The sequence below is a fragment of the Berghia stephanieae genome, chromosome 12 (genome assembly GCF_034508935.2).
Source record: "Berghia stephanieae isolate SIO BIC M18660-M18661 chromosome 12, UCSD_Bste_1.3, whole genome shotgun sequence".
NCBI classification, from domain to species: Eukaryota; Metazoa; Mollusca; class Gastropoda; order Nudibranchia; family Aeolidiidae; genus Berghia; species Berghia stephanieae.
In genome coordinates this window covers 16,941,651-16,960,874 of record NC_088371.1, presented here as the reverse complement: position 1 = coordinate 16,960,874, position 19,224 = coordinate 16,941,651, and the positions used below count along the sequence as shown (strand labels likewise).

The 19,224-nt window shown below is 38.2% G+C and overlaps 1 protein-coding gene across 1 annotated transcript; it reads left to right on the top strand.

The window, feature by feature from the left end:
- The first annotated feature begins 7,014 nt into the window (after window positions 1-7,014).
- Window positions 7,015-15,617, top strand: LOC144958383 (heat shock 70 kDa protein cognate 4-like). Its single transcript, XM_078890369.1, has 9 exons — window positions 7,015-7,173; window positions 7,999-8,227; window positions 8,850-9,055; window positions 9,913-10,338; window positions 10,658-10,854; window positions 11,272-11,560; window positions 11,928-12,126; window positions 14,532-14,737; window positions 15,149-15,617. The coding sequence occupies exons 2-9, from the start codon at window positions 8,023-8,025 to the stop codon at window positions 15,389-15,391; spliced, it is 1,971 nt and encodes a 656-aa protein (XP_078746495.1). The 5' UTR covers window positions 7,015-7,173; window positions 7,999-8,022; the 3' UTR covers window positions 15,392-15,617.
- The last annotated feature ends 3,607 nt before the right edge of the window (window positions 15,618-19,224 follow it).

Below are 19,224 nucleotides of genomic sequence, written 5' to 3'. Positions count from 1 at the left end.
GGCTCAATTTCAAAAGGTTGAAAAAGTCCAAAACCAATGCCTACGCGTGATCACTGGAGCAATGAAAACAACACCAATTCACAAGATGGAAACCCACACAGGAATAAAACCTCTCAAAGAACAACGAAATTTAAAAATAGTGACACAATTCTCAAAGATAAAATTCATGGAATCCCAACCACTGCATCCAAGTACAATGGAAAAGAAAGAGAATCGACTCAAAAGGGAAAACTTCATCGCCTTGGGACAAAAACTAGAGAGCGAATATAAAGTGACACCAAAGGAAGATATTGCCCAAATCAATGTCCCAAATCTCAAACCACCACCGTGGAAAAAGAAACAAAAATCCATAACCATCAACAAGAAAAACATTCGAAGCAATAATGACAATGCTCAAACCCTAAAGATGATCGATAAAAAATACCCAATGACCAACTGGATAAGAGTTTATACAGATGGCTCAGTTTCCGGCCCCCTCATGAATGGAGGTGCTGGTGCACTCATACACTGGACAGATAAAACAGAAACAAAAATATCTGTATCAGTGGGTTCAATGTGCACAAGTACTAAAACTGAAGAAAAAGCCATCCTCAATGCAACAAAAGAACTATCCAGAGATCACAGAATATACGGGAAAAATGTGGTTTACTTGACAGACTCTGATGATGCTCTCCGGTCTATTGAAAATTACCAGGACTCTGAAGCCGCACACACTGTGGAGGCCCTTGAGGGCTTATCTGATAAAACAGGAAAAATTGTGCTGCAGTGGATTCCAAGTCATGTAGGTATATATGGAAATGAAATTGCCGATCAACTGGCCAAAGAAGGAGCCCAGAAGGAACAACCGAAGTCGTCAATCACTTACCATCAGCAAAAGAAAATAATAAAGCTAAAAATAGACAAAGAAAGGAATGACACACACCTAGAACACAACAAGCAGGATCCAATCCATGCCATTCAGCGAAGTAGCCAAGTCACTCTATTCCGCCTCCGAACAGGACACAATAGACTAAGAGGACATATGTTTACAAAGCTAGGTATTGGAACAACCCCTTATTGCCCATGTGGAACCGACCATGAAACCACTTTACATGTGCTTATGGATTGCCCATTATACAACGTGCAACGTTCGAACCACTGGGTCACCCCTACAACACTCAACACAAAGCTCTATGGTGAGGCTGAGGACCTAAAGCGGACCACAGACTTCATAGCAGATATCGGACTGCAGCCATAGATGTCCATCAGAGGAACGAAGAAGAAGAAGAAGAAGGTCAATCCAGCCGGGTCTATTTTTCTTGTTGCCCACGCAGGGCGAGGTGACGTACGACAATGAAGTGAGGGTGGGATGTATGAGAGCTCCCAATGCGCCAAAACACCACATGCCGCCTTATCATTTTATATAAAAGACTGTTTTCTTCTGTTTTAAAACGACGCTTATCCACATCCCCCCCCCCCCCACACACACACACACATACACACAAACAACTAACGCTCTTTACTGCTAAAATAATTAGACCAAGTCGGCATATCTAGTTTTCCACACCTTAAGGCCTGACTTGGGTGAAATCAAAACCATCAGAGCCCTCCTGATGAAGGGATGTTTGGCGCACTATAAATCTATACCATTATTATTATATCAGTTTTATCATTGGATATCAGGTTTGTTGTAATCAAAACATACGGATGAAGAAAATAACAATAAATATAGATTTTATTGATATTCGGTTTGCTTAAATGGATGGATATTACGAATCAATAAGAATAGTACACAAATCATTCACCGAGTTGAGCCCCATGATGCTATAAATTATAAGAATCTCAGTCCATGAACCCGGCACACACAGCAGTTCAACTTGTAGTTATGTATTGTCTTTTGAGTAGATAATATGTGACCCTCCGTCTCAAAACGGTATTATGTCGGGATGATTCAGACCCCAAAAAGTGAATTTAGAGATGGAATGATGAGAAATTGGACCTTAAAAGTTTTTGTAAAGCAAGAAATAGTATTTATACTCCAGTATGACGTAGAGAAATTAAACCCAAGTTTTATATTTGTGGCAATGAATTCAATTTCCCTAACCGAGTGTATCCCGACATAATACCGCTTTGAGACGGCGGGTCACATATGTGGTGCATTGGGGTTGGATCTTCTATTCAATCTATTAAATTTTGACTATTATCACCGTTGATATTCAAAGGAAGAGATAATTATATGGCTGTCTAATTGCTGTTGTCATGTTGTTGTTTAAAAAAAAATGATATTCACAAATCTCAATGCAGTGACGTGTGCTACAAACCATATCGATGCTATGACAGGATCCATGGACAACTTCTGTGATCGGGTGATATACAATTTTGCTTTAGATCAGAGGAAGGTCTACAAACGGACCTCTTTTATATTAAAAAATTGAGCTTTTATCTAGAGCAATATCCACTAAACGTGCTCAAAGCGCTTTACAGGGGGTCCCCAGCCAACAGCAACACTTAACATGTAGGACGGGACACGACGCCTTTTAGGCGATATTATAATTTTTTCAGACAGAGACAACGCTGTTAACGGCCAGGTACTCATTTTCCACCTGAGTACGGTGAGAGAATGTGAATAAAGAGCCTTTTCCAAGGACTCAACTATGTGCCGAGCGAGACTCGAACCCAGGAACTTCCGATCCGAAAGCGAGTGCCATACCACAAGACCACATAGCCGCACATAAGCCCATCGCACATGCCAATTACGTGAGTACACTTCTTTAGATTTCAAACCACACATCCCCCCCCCCCTCCCCCAACCCATCCACCCTTGCACAAAGTAACGTTCACAAATTCTAAAGAAATATACCCACTAGAACATTGATAAAGTGGAATATCCATACAGTGTGCTTAATGCACTTAAAAGTGGTCCTATGCTAAAAGCAACACGGAAATCGAGACATGATGCCTGTTGGGCAACATGACATTTTTATCCGACCCAGACAACACTGTTTCCAACCAGGTACTCGTTTTACATTAATCGTTTGGTTTTAACTCGTTCATTTTGATGCTGTTGAACTTTGATCGGTAAACCTATGACGAACCTACTACTTCTACAACTTCCATTACTACTATGACTCTACAACCAATATTTCTACTTCTGTAACATAAAACTCAAACATTTAGATACTGTAATATCTACTAAACGTACTCAAAGCGCTGTACAAACTGGCCCATACCCAAGAGAAACACTCAACATGTAGGAGGAGACATGATGCCTTTTAGGCGTTATTACATGTTTTCCGCCAAGGTACATATTTATTTAACGCCTGAGAATTGTGAGAGACTGTGAATAAAGAGAGCCTTTTCCAAGCACTCAACTATGCGCTGCTCAGATTGAGACTCGAACCCTGGAGCTCCCGGTCATATCACAAGACCACATAGGCGCACAACAGCAATAGTTGTAATAATAATAATAATAATAATAATAATAATAATAATAATAATAATAATAATAATAATAATAATAATAGAGACTTGTCTACGTTGTTAGATCAGAGGGACGGATGCCGCAATTTCGCAATTTCCCGGTCATATCACAAGACCACATAGGCGCACAACAGCAATAGTTGTAATAATAATAATAATAATAATAGTAGTAGTAGTAGTAGTAGTAGTAGTAGTAGTAGTAGTAGTAGTAGTAGTAGTAGTATTGTTGTTGTAGTAGTAGTAGTAGTAGTAGTAGTAGTAGTAGTAGTAGTAGTAGTAGTAGTAGTAGTAGTAGTAGTAGTAGTAGTAGTAGTAGTAGTAGTATAGTAGTAGTAGTAGAGTAGTAGTAGTAGTAGTAGTAGTAGTAGTAGTAGTAGTAGTAGTAGTAGTAGTAGTAGTAGTAGTAGTAGTAGTAGTGTAGCAGTAATGTAGTAGTATTTAGATTGTCCCTTTTGATAAAATATTGACATAATTCTAGTCATCAGGCGGAGACGATCAACATTTCTTTTGGATGTTACATAACTATCAACCGACATTCCACATATTAAACACAAATAATGAAACTCACCTCTTTGAACTTGCTGATCAGTCTCTCTAACTGATGATGACACATACCTAGTATTGCGGCATCCGCCCCTTTGATCTAACAACGTAGACAAGTCTATGTCATGTATGGTGAGAGGGCAAGAGAAGAACCCCCCCCCCCCCCCTTCTCTCTCTCTCTCTCTCTCTCTCTCTCTCTCTCTCTCTCTCTCTCTCTCTGATCAGTCTCTCTAACTGATGATGACACATACCTAGTATTAGTAGATACTAGACCTAGGTGTGAAATGTGAAGAACATGCGAAATTGCGGCATCCGTCCCTCTGATCTAACAACGTAGACAAGTCTATGTCATGTATGGTGAGAGGGCAAGAGAAGAACACCCCCCCCCCCTTCTCTTTCTCTCTCTCTCTCTCTCTCTCTCTCTCTCTCTCCTCTCTCCTCTCTCCTCTCTCCTCTCTCTCTCTCTCTCTCCCTCTCTCTCTCTCTCTCTCTCTCTCTCTGATCAGTCTCTCTCTCTCTTCTCTATCTATCTATCTATCTATCTATCTATCTATCTATCTATCTATCTATCTATCTATCTATCTATCTATCTCTCTCTCTCTATCTATATATCTCTCTTTCATCGTTGTAGTCGTCGTCATAGTAATGGTAGTAATAGAAGTAGTGATAGTAGAAGTTCTAGTAGTAGTAGTAGTAGTAGTAGTAGTAGTAGTAGTAGTAGTAGCAGCAGCAGCAGTAGTAGTAGTAGTAGTAGTAGTAGTAGTAGTAGTCGTGAGTAGTAGTAGAAGTAGTAGTAGTAGTAGTAGTAGTAGTAGTAGTAGTAGTAGTAGTAGTAGTAGTAGTAGTAGTAGTAGTAGGAGTAGTAATAGTAGTAGTAGTAGCAGTAGTAATAAAAGAAGTATAATAGATTGATAGTTGAATGGATGATGACCAAGTTGATCGACCATGAAGTTCACACTTTCATCACACCATCGCAGCATTTTGTTTATTTATTTTTATGTAATCTTTGCTAACAACACATCTGTTCTGTCGCCGAAATGCCAATGTTTACTGTTTTCTCATATAATTTTACGCTGCCAGTTTTCTGGAAACCCCGTATATCGTCAGTCTCTCTATATTCTCGATTCATCCGATAACCGCTGACATCTTAAATACGACGGCGGCGATTAGCCACTAAAAAGTGGCTGTTGTACGGTCTGCTCCTAGTAGTCTGTGGGTACATTCGCCGCACGTCGGGGAACTCGCCACCACCGGCGGGTAACTTCATCACGAGATTTTGTGCTTAGCTTTTCTCCCTACAAGACAATATGAGGAACAATTTCCATTTCTTAAACTCTTCTTGTCCTCAAATCTCTCTACATTATCTAATACTGCATATCAACACATATTTATTGGCACTTGAATCGAGTGTGATGATGTATGTATAGTGCCTTCCTGGGGACACATTACAATACCAGCCAAAAGATCATAGCCTGCTGCCCATCCATACCCGAGTCGACTGATTCTGGTTATTATAACCACTTACATATTTATTATTTACTTTTCTTAACTTAGTTAGATTTAAGTGCTAACGCACAGCGTCTATTGCACACAAAAATCGTCTTTGGAATAATTATTGTATGACGGTAGTGATGTGAGGCGAATTTACCCGAAAGTACCGGTGAATTTACCCTAAATTATAGACTTTTGAAAAAATGTATTACAATTTTTAGAAATATTTTTTCTGATGACAATATACACTGATAATGAAAACAAAATGGATATGGATGGCCACGAAGTCAATACAACACTGATTTTGTGACCAAGGCCTTCAATTATGTAGGGTTGCCGTTACAGTCAAAAAGTCAAGGATGTCACAACATCTTGATTACTACATGACATTTTGATGTGTTATAACTCTTAAAGATTTCTCATTTGCTTCCTTCAAACTTGAAGCAACACGTGCATTCACATCTTGTCTTTTGAATATGGACTATTCCAACGTGAGGGGTGTAAGGATAAATGTTCACCAAGCATTATTTCTTGGGGGTGGAGGGTCACGGCGAATTTCCCCGTCGGCGAACTTACCCGATTCTACCCTATAGCATGACGCCCAGAAAAACTATTCATTTGTTTCAGTTTCGGTTTTAAAATTATAGGCTCAATACTGGAGAATGATAACTGTATGTTATTGCTTTCCAAGAATTGACAAATTTCATTCAAATTTACTTCACCCCCCCCCCCCCAATCCTGGCCGAAATAAATAGGAAAATAGATGAATAAATAAATAAATAAATGAATAAATAAATAAATAAATAAATAAACAAACAAATTCATAAACGATGGCATACCAACGATCGTGATGATAATAAATCTTCTATTTCAAGTTTTAATCATACTTGACATCATTGGTCAAATATAAAAAGCTACTGATTCAAGTTGAATGTTAGAAATGCATTTTTTCTTCTCCGTCATTATCTAATATAGTATCTTTTCCGTTAGAGCTATTTATAAGATTGAATACAAAATCCAGCAGACGACGCACGTGAGGTAAGGTGTCGCAAGAGTGGCGTGCTTGGATACAATGATCTAAAAATAACATGGTTGTGTCACCAATTCATTAAATCGAGTAATTTGATTGGTTCAAACGAATCATTATAGGCTTCTCGAACCTTCTTCGTCTCGAAGCATCAGTTCTTCCGGTGTGTGACCATATTCACATCAGGGTTGCCAATTTGGCAGATTTTCTGCCAAATGTCCTTTTTTTTTTTGGCAGAATTTGAAGTCTTGCAGAAAAAAAACGGTTTGGCAATTGGGCAGATATTTGGCGGATTTTATTTTCCACGTTTTCCATGGCAATTTTTATGTATTAATGCTTTTTTTAAACTTGGGAAATGAAAAAAAAATTTATGACATCGGCCTTTCGAATTTTTTGTTTAACAAAACTGATGAGTTTTCAAAGAAGTAACTATAAATAGTAGAGTTTTTCAGATTTTTGTGGTATTTGGCAGATTTTTTAGTCCAGTTGGCAGAGTGTCTGAAAATAATCTGGCAACCCTGATTCACATTTTACATAAAGACCCCACGGCTTAGTTTCCGTTCTTTTACTTTCTCAGAACCGACTCTAGAAACTAGCCAAACACCGGCCAGTTTCCGAGCATAGTTAGACATAGATTTTTTTTCTTATTACATGTGAGTATTGTTAACATTTTAAAAGGCGTAGATATACTTGAAAACTTGTGACTGGATTTTTTAGCGTTCGCGTTATTTGATCCAAACTACATACTAATTTATGTGGAATTAATTAATTTTGGAATTTTTTGCCTTTGTCAGTTTATTCTGATGATGAACGCTGTAACAAAGGCAATTGCGGGATTTCTTTCCTTGTTATCCCGTTGTGTGGAGATTTGATTGATTTTGAAACAATTTAATTTATTTGTTACTTGTTTGTTAATACTTAACGATCAGGGAAAACATTATCTAAACCATAGATTAGATGGTATAGGCAACGCCATTTTTTCCACATTGGCGTCTGAAACACAGAGGGGTGGGGCAGTCGACCGATTTTCTAAAATGCAAAAATAACTGTTTATTATCGAGGTATTTTTGGTGTTCGAAGCAATAACTTTTAATTTCTAAAACTGTTTTTAGTGATTATTTGATGAGGATGAATTTAATTTCAGTTCGATTTTATTGGATTGTGTTCAGTTCATTTCTCACGCAAGACGCTCAATGTCGGCAAGATAACGCGTGTTTTGTTAACTTTTTTTGATTTTATCATTTCAGTTCTCAAAATTTTTACTGCCAGCGTATTGACTTAATATGATGGATGTAGAGGGCTTCAAAACTGAATTTACATTCATGATTGAAATTGAATGAATGCACACTCAAGTAGAGACTTGGCATTGACAGTCATACTGCAGTAAGATGGTAGTAGCGCACCAGTCAAACATTTTGATACGATAATATATTTTCCAGGACAAACCATAACCTTGATACTTATTCTTTCACTTTCAGACATAGAAGTTAACAGCAAAGAAGATGGCTAAAGCTCCAGCTATTGGAATTGATCTCGGAACTACCTACTCATGTGTAGGTGTTTTCCAGCATGGCAAAGTTGAAATAATTGCTAATGACCAAGGAAATAGAACAACACCCAGCTACGTTGCCTTCACCGACACAGAGCGTCTCATTGGAGATGCAGCCAAGAACCAGGTGGCCATGAATCCTGAAAATACTGTTTTTGGTGAGTTTTTTTTAACCATGTAGTAATCACGAAGGTACTAAAATAGAAATGTTTCAAATGACTGTACTGTATAGAATCTAAGTCTGCAATTCTATTTTCCATCTGTAATGCATGGCCTAGTCTTAGTACACGGCTGTTCGTTTTACCACATATCGTCCGTGATTCATCACGCCACACAGTGCCAGACCAGGAGTCAGCGAGGTTAAAGTCACTGCCGGCAAACAAACGTAATAAGTGACTTATGATTGTTCTTTTTCCTCATTTTCTCTCCATTGTTACGTCATCTAATATACCCACAGATGTAGAATAAAAAGAATTGTAAGTTCCAACCACAGCTCCATTGACTATTAAAATTGCTAGGTCATGATGCATTAGTCTGTCATTATTATCCGTTGTTAAAACCGTTGGAATTTTGTCTTTAGTCTCTAGGATATTTCAATCCATCCCTATGTTTACGGAATGAAGATGGCCAACTATAGAAAAGAATGGCTTAAAGTGATGAGAGATGCATACCGCTTATCCATCCCCCCCCCCCCCCCCCCCGACATTAAGTGCCTAAGCCGTATTGATAAAGAGTTAGTGGATCTTTTATTGTTTCTTAATTGGATAATTTGATTTTCAGATGCCAAGAGATTGATTGGACGAAAATTTGATGAGCAAGTTGTTGCAACTGATATGAAATTGTGGCCATTTAATGTCGTTAACAACGATGGCAAACCAAAGATCAAAGTCCAGTACAAAGGTGAAGACAAAACATTTTTCCCTGAAGAAATCTCATCAATGGTGCTGACCAAAATGAAGGAAACTGCTGAGGCTTATTTGGGAAAGGTGAAGCTCTTTTTGCAATGTGTTGTGAATGCTGACTTGCTAACTCTCCTGACTTGATTGGGATTTTCTTGATAAGGGAATCAAATATTTATTATGCTTGTGAATGTTAAAGACTGACCAATGACGTTAATGGAGAGACATAATTTATAATCACCATGGGATTATGCTCAATATTATATGGTGTCTTATTTTCAAGTATTAAACTTAGACCTTGAAAGTAACAATGGGATTTTTAAATATTTTTTTCTTCTGATTCTGATTTTTCCATTAACTTTTCAGAGTCATTGAAAACTTTGAAATGCTTTTTTGCTACTGTAAATGGATTTGCACTAAGTTTGTTGGAGCTCGCTGAGCTTATTAAACATTGATTCAATTAGAGGTGCTTATTTTATGCTTGTTGACTGTGCTTTAATTTTTTTTTCTCTTTGTATTATATTACATCGCTATTGCATAGCTGCCAATCCTACCGGAAATTGCGGGAGACTCCCGCATTTTTAGTTCGTCTCCCGCCGGTCACACCGATCTCCCGCATTATCGTGCAGTATGCAAATAGCTTTGTAAATACTACTAAAATCATTTTTTAAAACTTTTAAACTCAATTGTTGGCCATTCTAAAACTGTTTCAAGTCATAGTATATCTTGATATCAAGTATGTTTAGTTTATTAGTAGTTGCCAGAGACATTCATGGATGGAGATTGTCTTTTTTTCTTTTGAAATGTAGATTTATACATTTATGTATCTCCCTGATTTTTTCTGAATCTCCCTGATTTTCTGACCAAAACTCCCTCTTAATAAGCTTGGTGGGTTGGCAGCTATGCTATTGATCTTTAACAATTTCTTGAAATTTTCTTTTCAGACTGTCACAGATGCTGTTGTCACAGTCCCCGCTTATTTCAATGACTCGCAACGCCAGGCCACCAAAGATGCTGGCACTATCGCTGGACTTAATGTTCTCAGAATCATCAATGAACCCACAGCTGCTGCCATTGCTTATGGTTTGGACAAAAAGGCCACAGGTGAACGAAATGTTCTGATCTTTGATTTGGGTGGCGGTACCTTTGACGTGTCCATTCTTACGATTGAAGACGGAATCTTTGAGGTCAAGGCCACAGCTGGAGACACTCATCTTGGAGGTGAAGATTTTGATAACAGAATGGTCAAACACTTTGTTGATGTCTTCAAGACCAAACACAAGAAAGACATCACCGGAAACAAGCGTGCCCTGAGGCGTCTTAGAACTGCTTGTGAAAGAGCAAAGAGAACTCTATCTGCTTCTGCCCAGGTGAGAATTGGGTATTTTAAAAAAAATTGTTTTTGATGGCGTATTGCATTCGTATTGTAATGGTAATGTAATGTTTTTCAAACTTGACTTGTCATGACAAGGCTGGCATAATTATTTTTACCATTGTTTAAATGCAAAATCTTGCAACTGTGATATGTCTTATAAATATTTCACTTTATTTAGAAAACTTTTACCACACCGGGATGCCACTTTTCAGAATTTCAGAATTATGATCTGATGAGCATGGCTGGTGTCAACCTGATTTCTCGCTCTGGCCTCTACCTAAAAAAAATTTTTTAAATTTTCTTCCTTTAAACAGGCTAGCATTGAGATTGATTCCTTGTTTGAAGGCACAGATTTCTATACCAGCATTACCCGTGCCCGTTTCGAGGAGATGAATGCTGATCTATTCCGTGGTACTTTGGAGCCTGTTGAAAAGTCTCTGCGTGATGGCAAATTGTCCAAGGGAGAGATTCATGAAATTGTCTTAGTTGGAGGATCTACCCGTATTCCAAGGTTTGTTTTTGTGTATTCTGTCAAATTTATTTGTTTTGGGTATATTTAACACCCCTCCTTTAGTTTTTCTTTTCTAGCTAGGGTTATGCCTTGTTAAATTTAAGATTTGCTTTCCTTTTTAATAACCAGTTTTCTATTTTATGTTGAAATTTATGTCATTTATTTTTGTTACTAATTGGCCTGGGGAGATTTTCCATCTTTGAAAATTTGGCTGATCTATTCAAAAGAAAAGAAAAATTTCGCCCTTCCACTACATTATCATTAGATGTCGTCTAGGTATTCCATGAAGGAATACAGTTAATCCATCAATAGATATGTCTAATATCAACAGGAATCACCCATATTGTCCAATTTCTGTCCAATGAGTTTAGATTTTTTTCTATTTGGTCCGTAAGTAATTTTCTTCTCATTTTATAGAATTCAAAAACTTCTTCAAGACTTCTTTGGTGGCAAGGATTTGTGCAAGAGCATCAATCCCGATGAAGCTGTTGCTTATGGTGCTTGTGTCCAGGCTGCTATTCTTCATGGAGACAAGTCGGAAGAGGTCCAGGACTTGCTCTTGTTGGATGTGGCTCCACTTTCCCTGGGTATCGAAACTGCTGGTGGTGTCATGACAACTCTCATCAAGAGAAACAGCACAATCCCCACCAAACAGTCCCAAGTCTTCACCACATATTCTGATAACCAACCTGGTGTACTCATTCAGGTGAGTTGCTTCCTCCATAGCTCATTTTGGGGCTTGACCACCCTTAGCGGTCTTCCTTTTTACTGGTGCTGATATTTATCTAGATGTTGCTATGTAAATGTGTGTTCAACACCAGATAACTATGAAAGACAGAATTCTGGTCCTTATCTAATATTTTACTTAATTGAAAGTGTATTGTGATGACAGTTGGTCCCAGCTCACTCTAAGTCTATTGCAGACCTTGATGATTGATCCATCTGAGTACACATATTTTCATGTTTTTTTTGTTTTGTTTTTCATTTCATCTTGTGGTAATTACCAGTTTATTAAAATTAAGACAACCCTTTGCCCTTCATCAATTCAATATTCATTTTCTTGCAATCATCAGGTATACGAGGGTGAACGTGCAATGACCAAAGACAACAACATTCTTGGTAAATTTGAATTGTCAGGCATCCCACCAGCACCAAGAGGCGTTCCTCAAATCGATGTCACCTTTGATGTAGATGCCAATGGTATCTTGAATGTCTCTGCTGTTGACAAAAGCACTGGCAAAGAAAACAAGATTACCATCACTAATGACAAAGGTAGGTTTCATCTCTCACCCGTTTGTTTACTCAATTTTTCAACGTTGGCATTCAGACTTCGTGTGTACTGTAATGGTACCTCTAAGTCTGGCTGTCTGTGTGGCGAGTAGGAGTAGATGACCCATCACCTAGTGATGTCAGTCATGTGACATTTGGTCCTCTTCCACAACGTTGTATAACATTTGAGATCCCCCAGCAGCTCTCGCTGGATGATGAACTCATCCCTGTATTTCACATCACTCTCTCTTAGTGGCTATGCTGCTATTACAGAGGGGGGTCCACATGCAGGGAACATAGATTCTTAACTTTTATATTTTTCTTCAGGTTCTCTATATTAGACCGCTTGTTGTATTAGTGTAGCTTTGAATGTTCAGGAAAGTGTCTAACCGTATCAGACCGGTTTGCTTCTCACACTCCCATAAGTTGTCTAAGCTCGAAACAATTGTGCACTGTGACATTTAGGTATTTTTATTCTATTTTCCATCTGTAATGCATGGCCTAGTCTTAGTATTCCATGAGGGAATGTTGGTAATCAGTCGTTGTCCTCAGTCTGGAATCACTCGTGTTATGGAGGTGAGTAAATCTGGGAACGATTTGCCAAACAAAAGGTCTTATCGCAGGACACTATATCATGATCCAGGGTCTCATCAAAAACGTAATCATCCCACCTTATCCCTGAATTGGGTGGCATGTGTGCTAATTTTTAAAATCTTTTGCATTTTGTCGTGATTTTCCTCCTGGAACTCTGGTTATTTCAACGTTGGCATTCAGACTTTTTGTGTACTGTAATGGTACCTCTAAGTTTGGCTGTCTGTGTGGCGAGTAGGAGTAGATGACCCATCACCTAGTGATATCAGTCATGTGACATTTGGTCCTCTTCCACAACGTTGTATACCATTGAGTTCTCCCAGCAGCTCTCGCTGGATGTTGAACTCATCCCTGTATTTCACATCACTCTCTCTTAGTGGCTATGCTGCTATTACAGAGGGGGGTCCACATGCAGGGGACATTTTTTTTATTTTGAAGAAACTCTTTTCAAGGTTTCTACTTAAATTGCTGTCATTGTGTATATTGATGACAGCTGTTGCTTAAACCCAGCTCTCTTAGTCTTCAGTGGAAGACATTGCCGATTGACCTGTCTGAATACACTTTATTCTGTATGGCTTTTTGATTTAAATCTGACAGACCTTGAAATCACACATTGTTTTTTTCTGCTGCTTTTTGACATTGTCCCTTTACAGGCTATTTGCATATTTTAGGAAGTAATTTTATCCTATCCGCTATGTAAATGTGTATTTAACACCTGATTACATCAATGGAAGGCCGAATTCTGGTCCTTTTTTTTTTTTTCTTGATTGAAAGTGTATTGTGATGACAGTTGGTCCCAGCTCACTCTAAGTCTATTGCAGACCTTGATGATTGATCCATCTGAGTACACATATTTTCATGTTTTTTTTTTTTGTTTTTGTTTTTCATTTCATCTTGTGGCAATTATCAGATCATTAAATGAAAGTAGAAATAAAAATAAGTGTATCATGATGAAGATTGCTTCGCTGCGCTTCTGAGTCTGTAAAGACTGTGTAGATTGCGATTCTGAGTACACTATGCATACTAGCTATTTTTGCGATTTTTTTTTTTTTTGTCCTAGTGTAATTATTCCTGGATGTGATTCTCGAAAATGTACTGGGAAATTGTCACTATCAAATTTTTATAGAGGAAGGGGTCATTTTGACAGATTTAGTCACAACCCGCTATATTTTACCATGAAAGATCATTTATGGGAATTTTTTTTTTTTTTTGAATCAGGGATGCACTGGCCGGTTTTCAGTTACTGATGATTATGTTGAAGAAATTGTCCGGTGAATATTCTTATATTTATGTAAATTAGCACTGGACCTAGTGATGTCTATATTAGTCAATATTTTACCTTTTCAGCTGAACACAACCTTGTCCAATTTTCTTTTTCTTTTGTATCCTGTTTTCAGGATGACTTTTTTCAACGTTGACATTCAGACTTATGTGTGTACTGTAGTGGTACCTCTAAGTTTGGCTGTCTGTGTGGCGAGTAGGAGTAGGTGACCCATCACCTAGTGGTGTCAGTCATGTGACATTTGGTCCTCTTCCACAACGTTGTATACCATTGAGTTCTCCCAGCAGCTCTCGCTGGATGTTGAACTCATCCCTGTATTTCACATCACTCTCTCTTAGTGGCTATGCTGCTATTACTGAGGGGGGTCCACATGCAGGGGACAATTATAATATTACAAGGTTCCAATTTTCATTATAAACCCTCAGTATGTGTGTAAAAGGTCAGTAATTTTTTGTTTTTGATTGAATGTTTTTTGGTTGCCAATCTATTGTTTGTTTTTTTCTCCATGCTAATGTGACCTTTTTCATTTTTGCAGGACGTTTGTCAAAGGAGGAGATTGAACGCATGGTCAATGAGGCAGAAACATTCAAGAATGAAGATGAGAAACAGAAGAACCGCATTGCTGCCAAGAACTCTCTGGAGAGCTATGCTTTCCACATGAAATCAACTGTGGAAGATGAGAAACTTAAGGACAAGATCAGTGCTGATGACAAGAAAATCATCACCGATAAGTGCTCTGAGGTATGCTACATTCTTTTGTACAGTTAGGTTCTTAAGATTCAAGATAGATTTAGGCTTTTATTTAGTCTTGAATGTTTTATATTATTTGATGTGCATTTCTTTGGGTGCTTGTATGTTATCTTGTATTGGTTTGCTTTGTTTTTTTTTTGGAACTGAAAGTCTTATTGGGTCTTATCTAGCGTGCTCAAAATATGACAGTAATCACTTGTTTATATCATTGCAAATGCTTGTTGGACTATTTCAACCAACCATGACTGGTTTGAGTTTACTGGGACATATGGGGAAAATTAATTGCCTTTATGCTCTCGAGTTTAAATTATTTTTTTTTTTCTCTTCAGTTTTGATTTCATTTTAACTACGTATTGTATGGGATTGTAATGTTTTTCCCTTTTTTAAATTAATCTCATTCAGATTATTACCTGGTTGGATGGCAACCAGACAGCTGAACAAGATGAGTTTGAAGCCAAACAGAAAGAGATTGAGGGTGTGTGCAACCCCATCATTACCAAGTTGTATCAGGGTATGGGCGGTGGTGCCGGAGGAATGCCAGGTGGTATGCCTGGAGGCATGCCTGACTTTGGTGCCGGAGGTGCTGGTGGTGCCCCAGGTGCTGGCTCAGGCGGAAGTGGACCCACCATTGAGGAGGTTGACTAAATCAATCGGCCATTTCATCATTTCACTTTCATTCAAGCTCAGTGCGTTCATGAAATTTTTCATGCTAGAGATCTGTGTGCTAGTCATCTGAATGTTATTCTTGGAATATTTATTCAATCACTAAGCTTAGCCGTTCACTTCAGTTATCATATTTTTTATAGTATAGTTATCTCTGGTAACAAATAGAACAAATGTTTTCTGTTCGGAATAAAATCTCGGTTCTGTATACACGTTTTTTCTTCTTTTTAAAAAAATTTTGTCTGTTTGGGGGGGGGGGGGGGCTTTCTCCCTGGGTCCTCATACACTGATCTGAGGTAAAGTGATGCATCTAAGATGCTGCATTTAGACTTAGGTACAACTGCCATACTTCGGTATTTTGTCCAAATTTGTCATCCTGCCTTGGGGCCATAGGATATTGAATCAGTGAGTTTTTAGGCGGATTATCTTTTCTGAAGCACTCTGAGGAGTTTATAGTGCTTGAAGATTTTACCGCCCAAAACTGATGGTTCTCTACCTCTTGTTCATCCCGTGCTTAACATCTCTGAGACTCCCGAGTGACCATCTGTAGATTGTTGCTGGGATACACATCTATTGTTGCCTTTACTTTATGGGATTTGGGACTTTTGACCTCCCATGATGGGTAGAGGTCACTCTTGCTGTTATGTGCCTGTCATAAGACCGTGGTGCCTTTTCTTTTCCTTCATGGGCAGGTTGCTTGCTGTGTATTCTTTCAGGTTGCTTATGTTTTGTAAGCATTTGAGTGTATTCCTCTTGGTGGGACCCTGTGCTTGTGCCTGGATGCTGGATGGGATGTAGAAGTAAAAGCGATCTCAAAGCACATTGATTGCTAGCTCTTGCCCATAGTGGGCAGGGAGACATTTACCTCGTCTTCTATCCCCCTTTATCTATTTCCCCAATATGATTTCTCTCTTTGTCTTGGACTTGGAATGAGATTACTTGGTTTTGTCCTCGACAGTTTTGGGAGATTTTGTTTTTTTGTATATCATCTGTTATGCATTGTATTAATTTTACATTATATATGATTTGTAATCATTTGAGTGTGTTCCTCTTATTGGGACTTGTGCTTGTGTCAGGATGAGACATTTAGGTGATCTCAAATTAAGTACCCACATTTATGTGCTCTTGGAATCTACATCTGTCTGGGTGGGGTTCCTACCTCCCATAGTGGGCACGGAGGTACTTATTGCGTCTTCTATCCCCCTATATCTGTTTTCCAACTTGCATTCTGTCTTTGTCTTGGAATGGGATTGCTTGGTTTTGTCCTGGCCCTAGCTGGGAGGGAAACAGTCAAATGCATAGTTATTGTTTTAGATATTTTTTCCCTTGTAAATCATCTCTTATGTATTATTATATTTGTTATAATTTGTAATGTAAGCATTTGAGTGTATTCCTCTTAGTGGGGGCCGTGCTTGTGTCCGGATGAGACTTATTGGTGATCTCTAAGTACATTGGTGGTATGCTCTTGGAATCTATATCTGATCCCTATTTGTTCCCAGTTCCCCTTTGTCTTACTTTTTCTAGGATGCTTTAATTGTAATTCTAGAACTTTTTACTATACCATTTTCTTCCTTTTTACTGGCGCTGATATAACCTAAATGTGTTGCAAGCGCCGTAAAACCCTTCAAAACAAAACAATCTACGTCTGTTCCCTATTTGAATTATAATTACAATTCCCCTTTGTCTTACTTTTTTTTCTTGGGTATGTATTCGTTTTTACTGGCGCTGACATGACCTAAATGTGTTGCAAGCGCCATAAACCCTGAAACAAAAACAAACTTGCTTTTGGAATCTTAGGTCTCCTTTGTCTAACCTATTCGCAGCTGCATATATTGCAAATCTGGATTTTTAGAAAACAATCCCATCTTCTTTTTCGTTGGCGCTGAAATGACCATGACCTAGAAGAGTCGCAACACTGGAGTACATGCTAAGTAACAATGGAGTCTATTCTTAGGGGGTATACACTCAAATGTTTACAAACCAAGATTGCGGCCTGTAAATCTTCCAACTATTGTCGGATTACCGACAGTACGATTTTGCTTTATCTGCTAATATTTAAATAACAAAAATAATAGTAAAAGTAAAATTCGTAACGTCAAAGAACAGAACCAATAAAAAAGAAAAATGTTTTATTTCGTTCCTCGAAAAGATCAGATTCAGATTTTATTCCGTATAAAATGCCGACTCGTGGATCTTCTACCTTGTCGCTGGTGAGGGGGCTTGAGGCACAAGGAGGGCAAAGGTGTAAATCCCGGTTGACCGGACCATCACGAGACCATCCCGGGTAACGAGCCACATGAGCTGCTGGTCCCGGTGTGACAAATGAAGATCCAACCCGGTGCCCGAATAGCTGCCGCTATCCCGGGCGCCACACTACTATCAGGGATGTAAATCTTTCAGAATTATTAGGATTTCCTATTTTTCAGACATTTTCTAGCTTCCCCAAACAATTTAAATATTTCTTAATACCTCACTACCAACAACTCTTGTGATAAGAGATACTGCTGTACATATAGAGAATTTGTAGTGAATATCCATTTTCAATGTACTGAAACAATTAATTTACACTACTGTTGTGTCAGTTATGATTATACGTGTATTTAACCATTCAACTTATTTCCACGACAGCTTCCGAATTTTAATTCGGAAGTACTAAGGATTGATAGCGTTCGAATTTCCGAATTTTCCTAATTTTAATTCGGAACTAGATTCACATATGTTGTGTAAACAAGGAGGTTATTTTTAGTTTACCGGAAGCGAAACATGGGCTGCAGAATCGAAAGTAGAAGATGGTGGATATATATCGAGTATTCATGACTGAGTTCTGAGTTGTTGTTACACTTTCTTCCTAAGGCTCAATTGGAATGTATTTCTGTTTCTGTAAGTAATTCCTGTGTGTTGCAATTCATTTCAGTCATAATGAGTCTGAAGATACATTTCCCTTAGCCTTGGTCTTTATGAGAAATTTCTATGGGGTCTCATTTCTGGTTGAGACTGCCACGAACGTTTGACTGTGGTGGGGGAAAAAATCAAATTTGTTCTCATTGAAAGCTACACCAATAAAGTAAAGGGCTTTTAACACGATTCTAAACCTAATGTAGTATTTTAATCGTAATGTACTTCTTATTGCCTTTGTTATTAGCAGAAGGGTTTGGGGCCTGAGAAAATGATAAATATCGGGAGGTGACCATCTTTCCAATCTCAAAATTGGCCTTAGTAATAGTAATGATATGGCTGTTGAAATTTGAGTACGAGTTTTTATTATTGTCAGATTCATTTCGTCATTGGGGGTAATATTTTGACCTGAATATAATTTTGATATATAAAAGTTTAGGTGTTGGATTACGTGCAGTGAAAATAAGTTAAGAATTCCAATATTCTGATTTTTTTCAGTATCCCAAACTAATTTAACCCTGTTTAATCCATAAAGATAAGGATAATCTAAATGGGCACTGATTTAAGCATGAACAACACCAAATAATGGTATTTCCTCCTGACAAAAAGGAGACATAAATCATTAAAATCCATCCATAGACAAAATAATTTAGATTTTATTCTGAAACTTATCACTCAAAAGTCCTAAAAATGTTGTCACAATCACAAGGCCATTTATCACCTCATTCCTGGTGTGTCACTTGGAGTTTAGACTATAGAAATGAGCTCGCAGAATTTCAGAATTTTTTTCAACTTTGCATTTACATCCCTGTACTATGTTCATGATGAGTGAGAGAGGGTTGCGAAGTTCGCGCGAGTCGTCGAATACACACCTAGTCAGCAATTATATTGGCAATAGGTCTAAGTGGGGGTCCTAATAG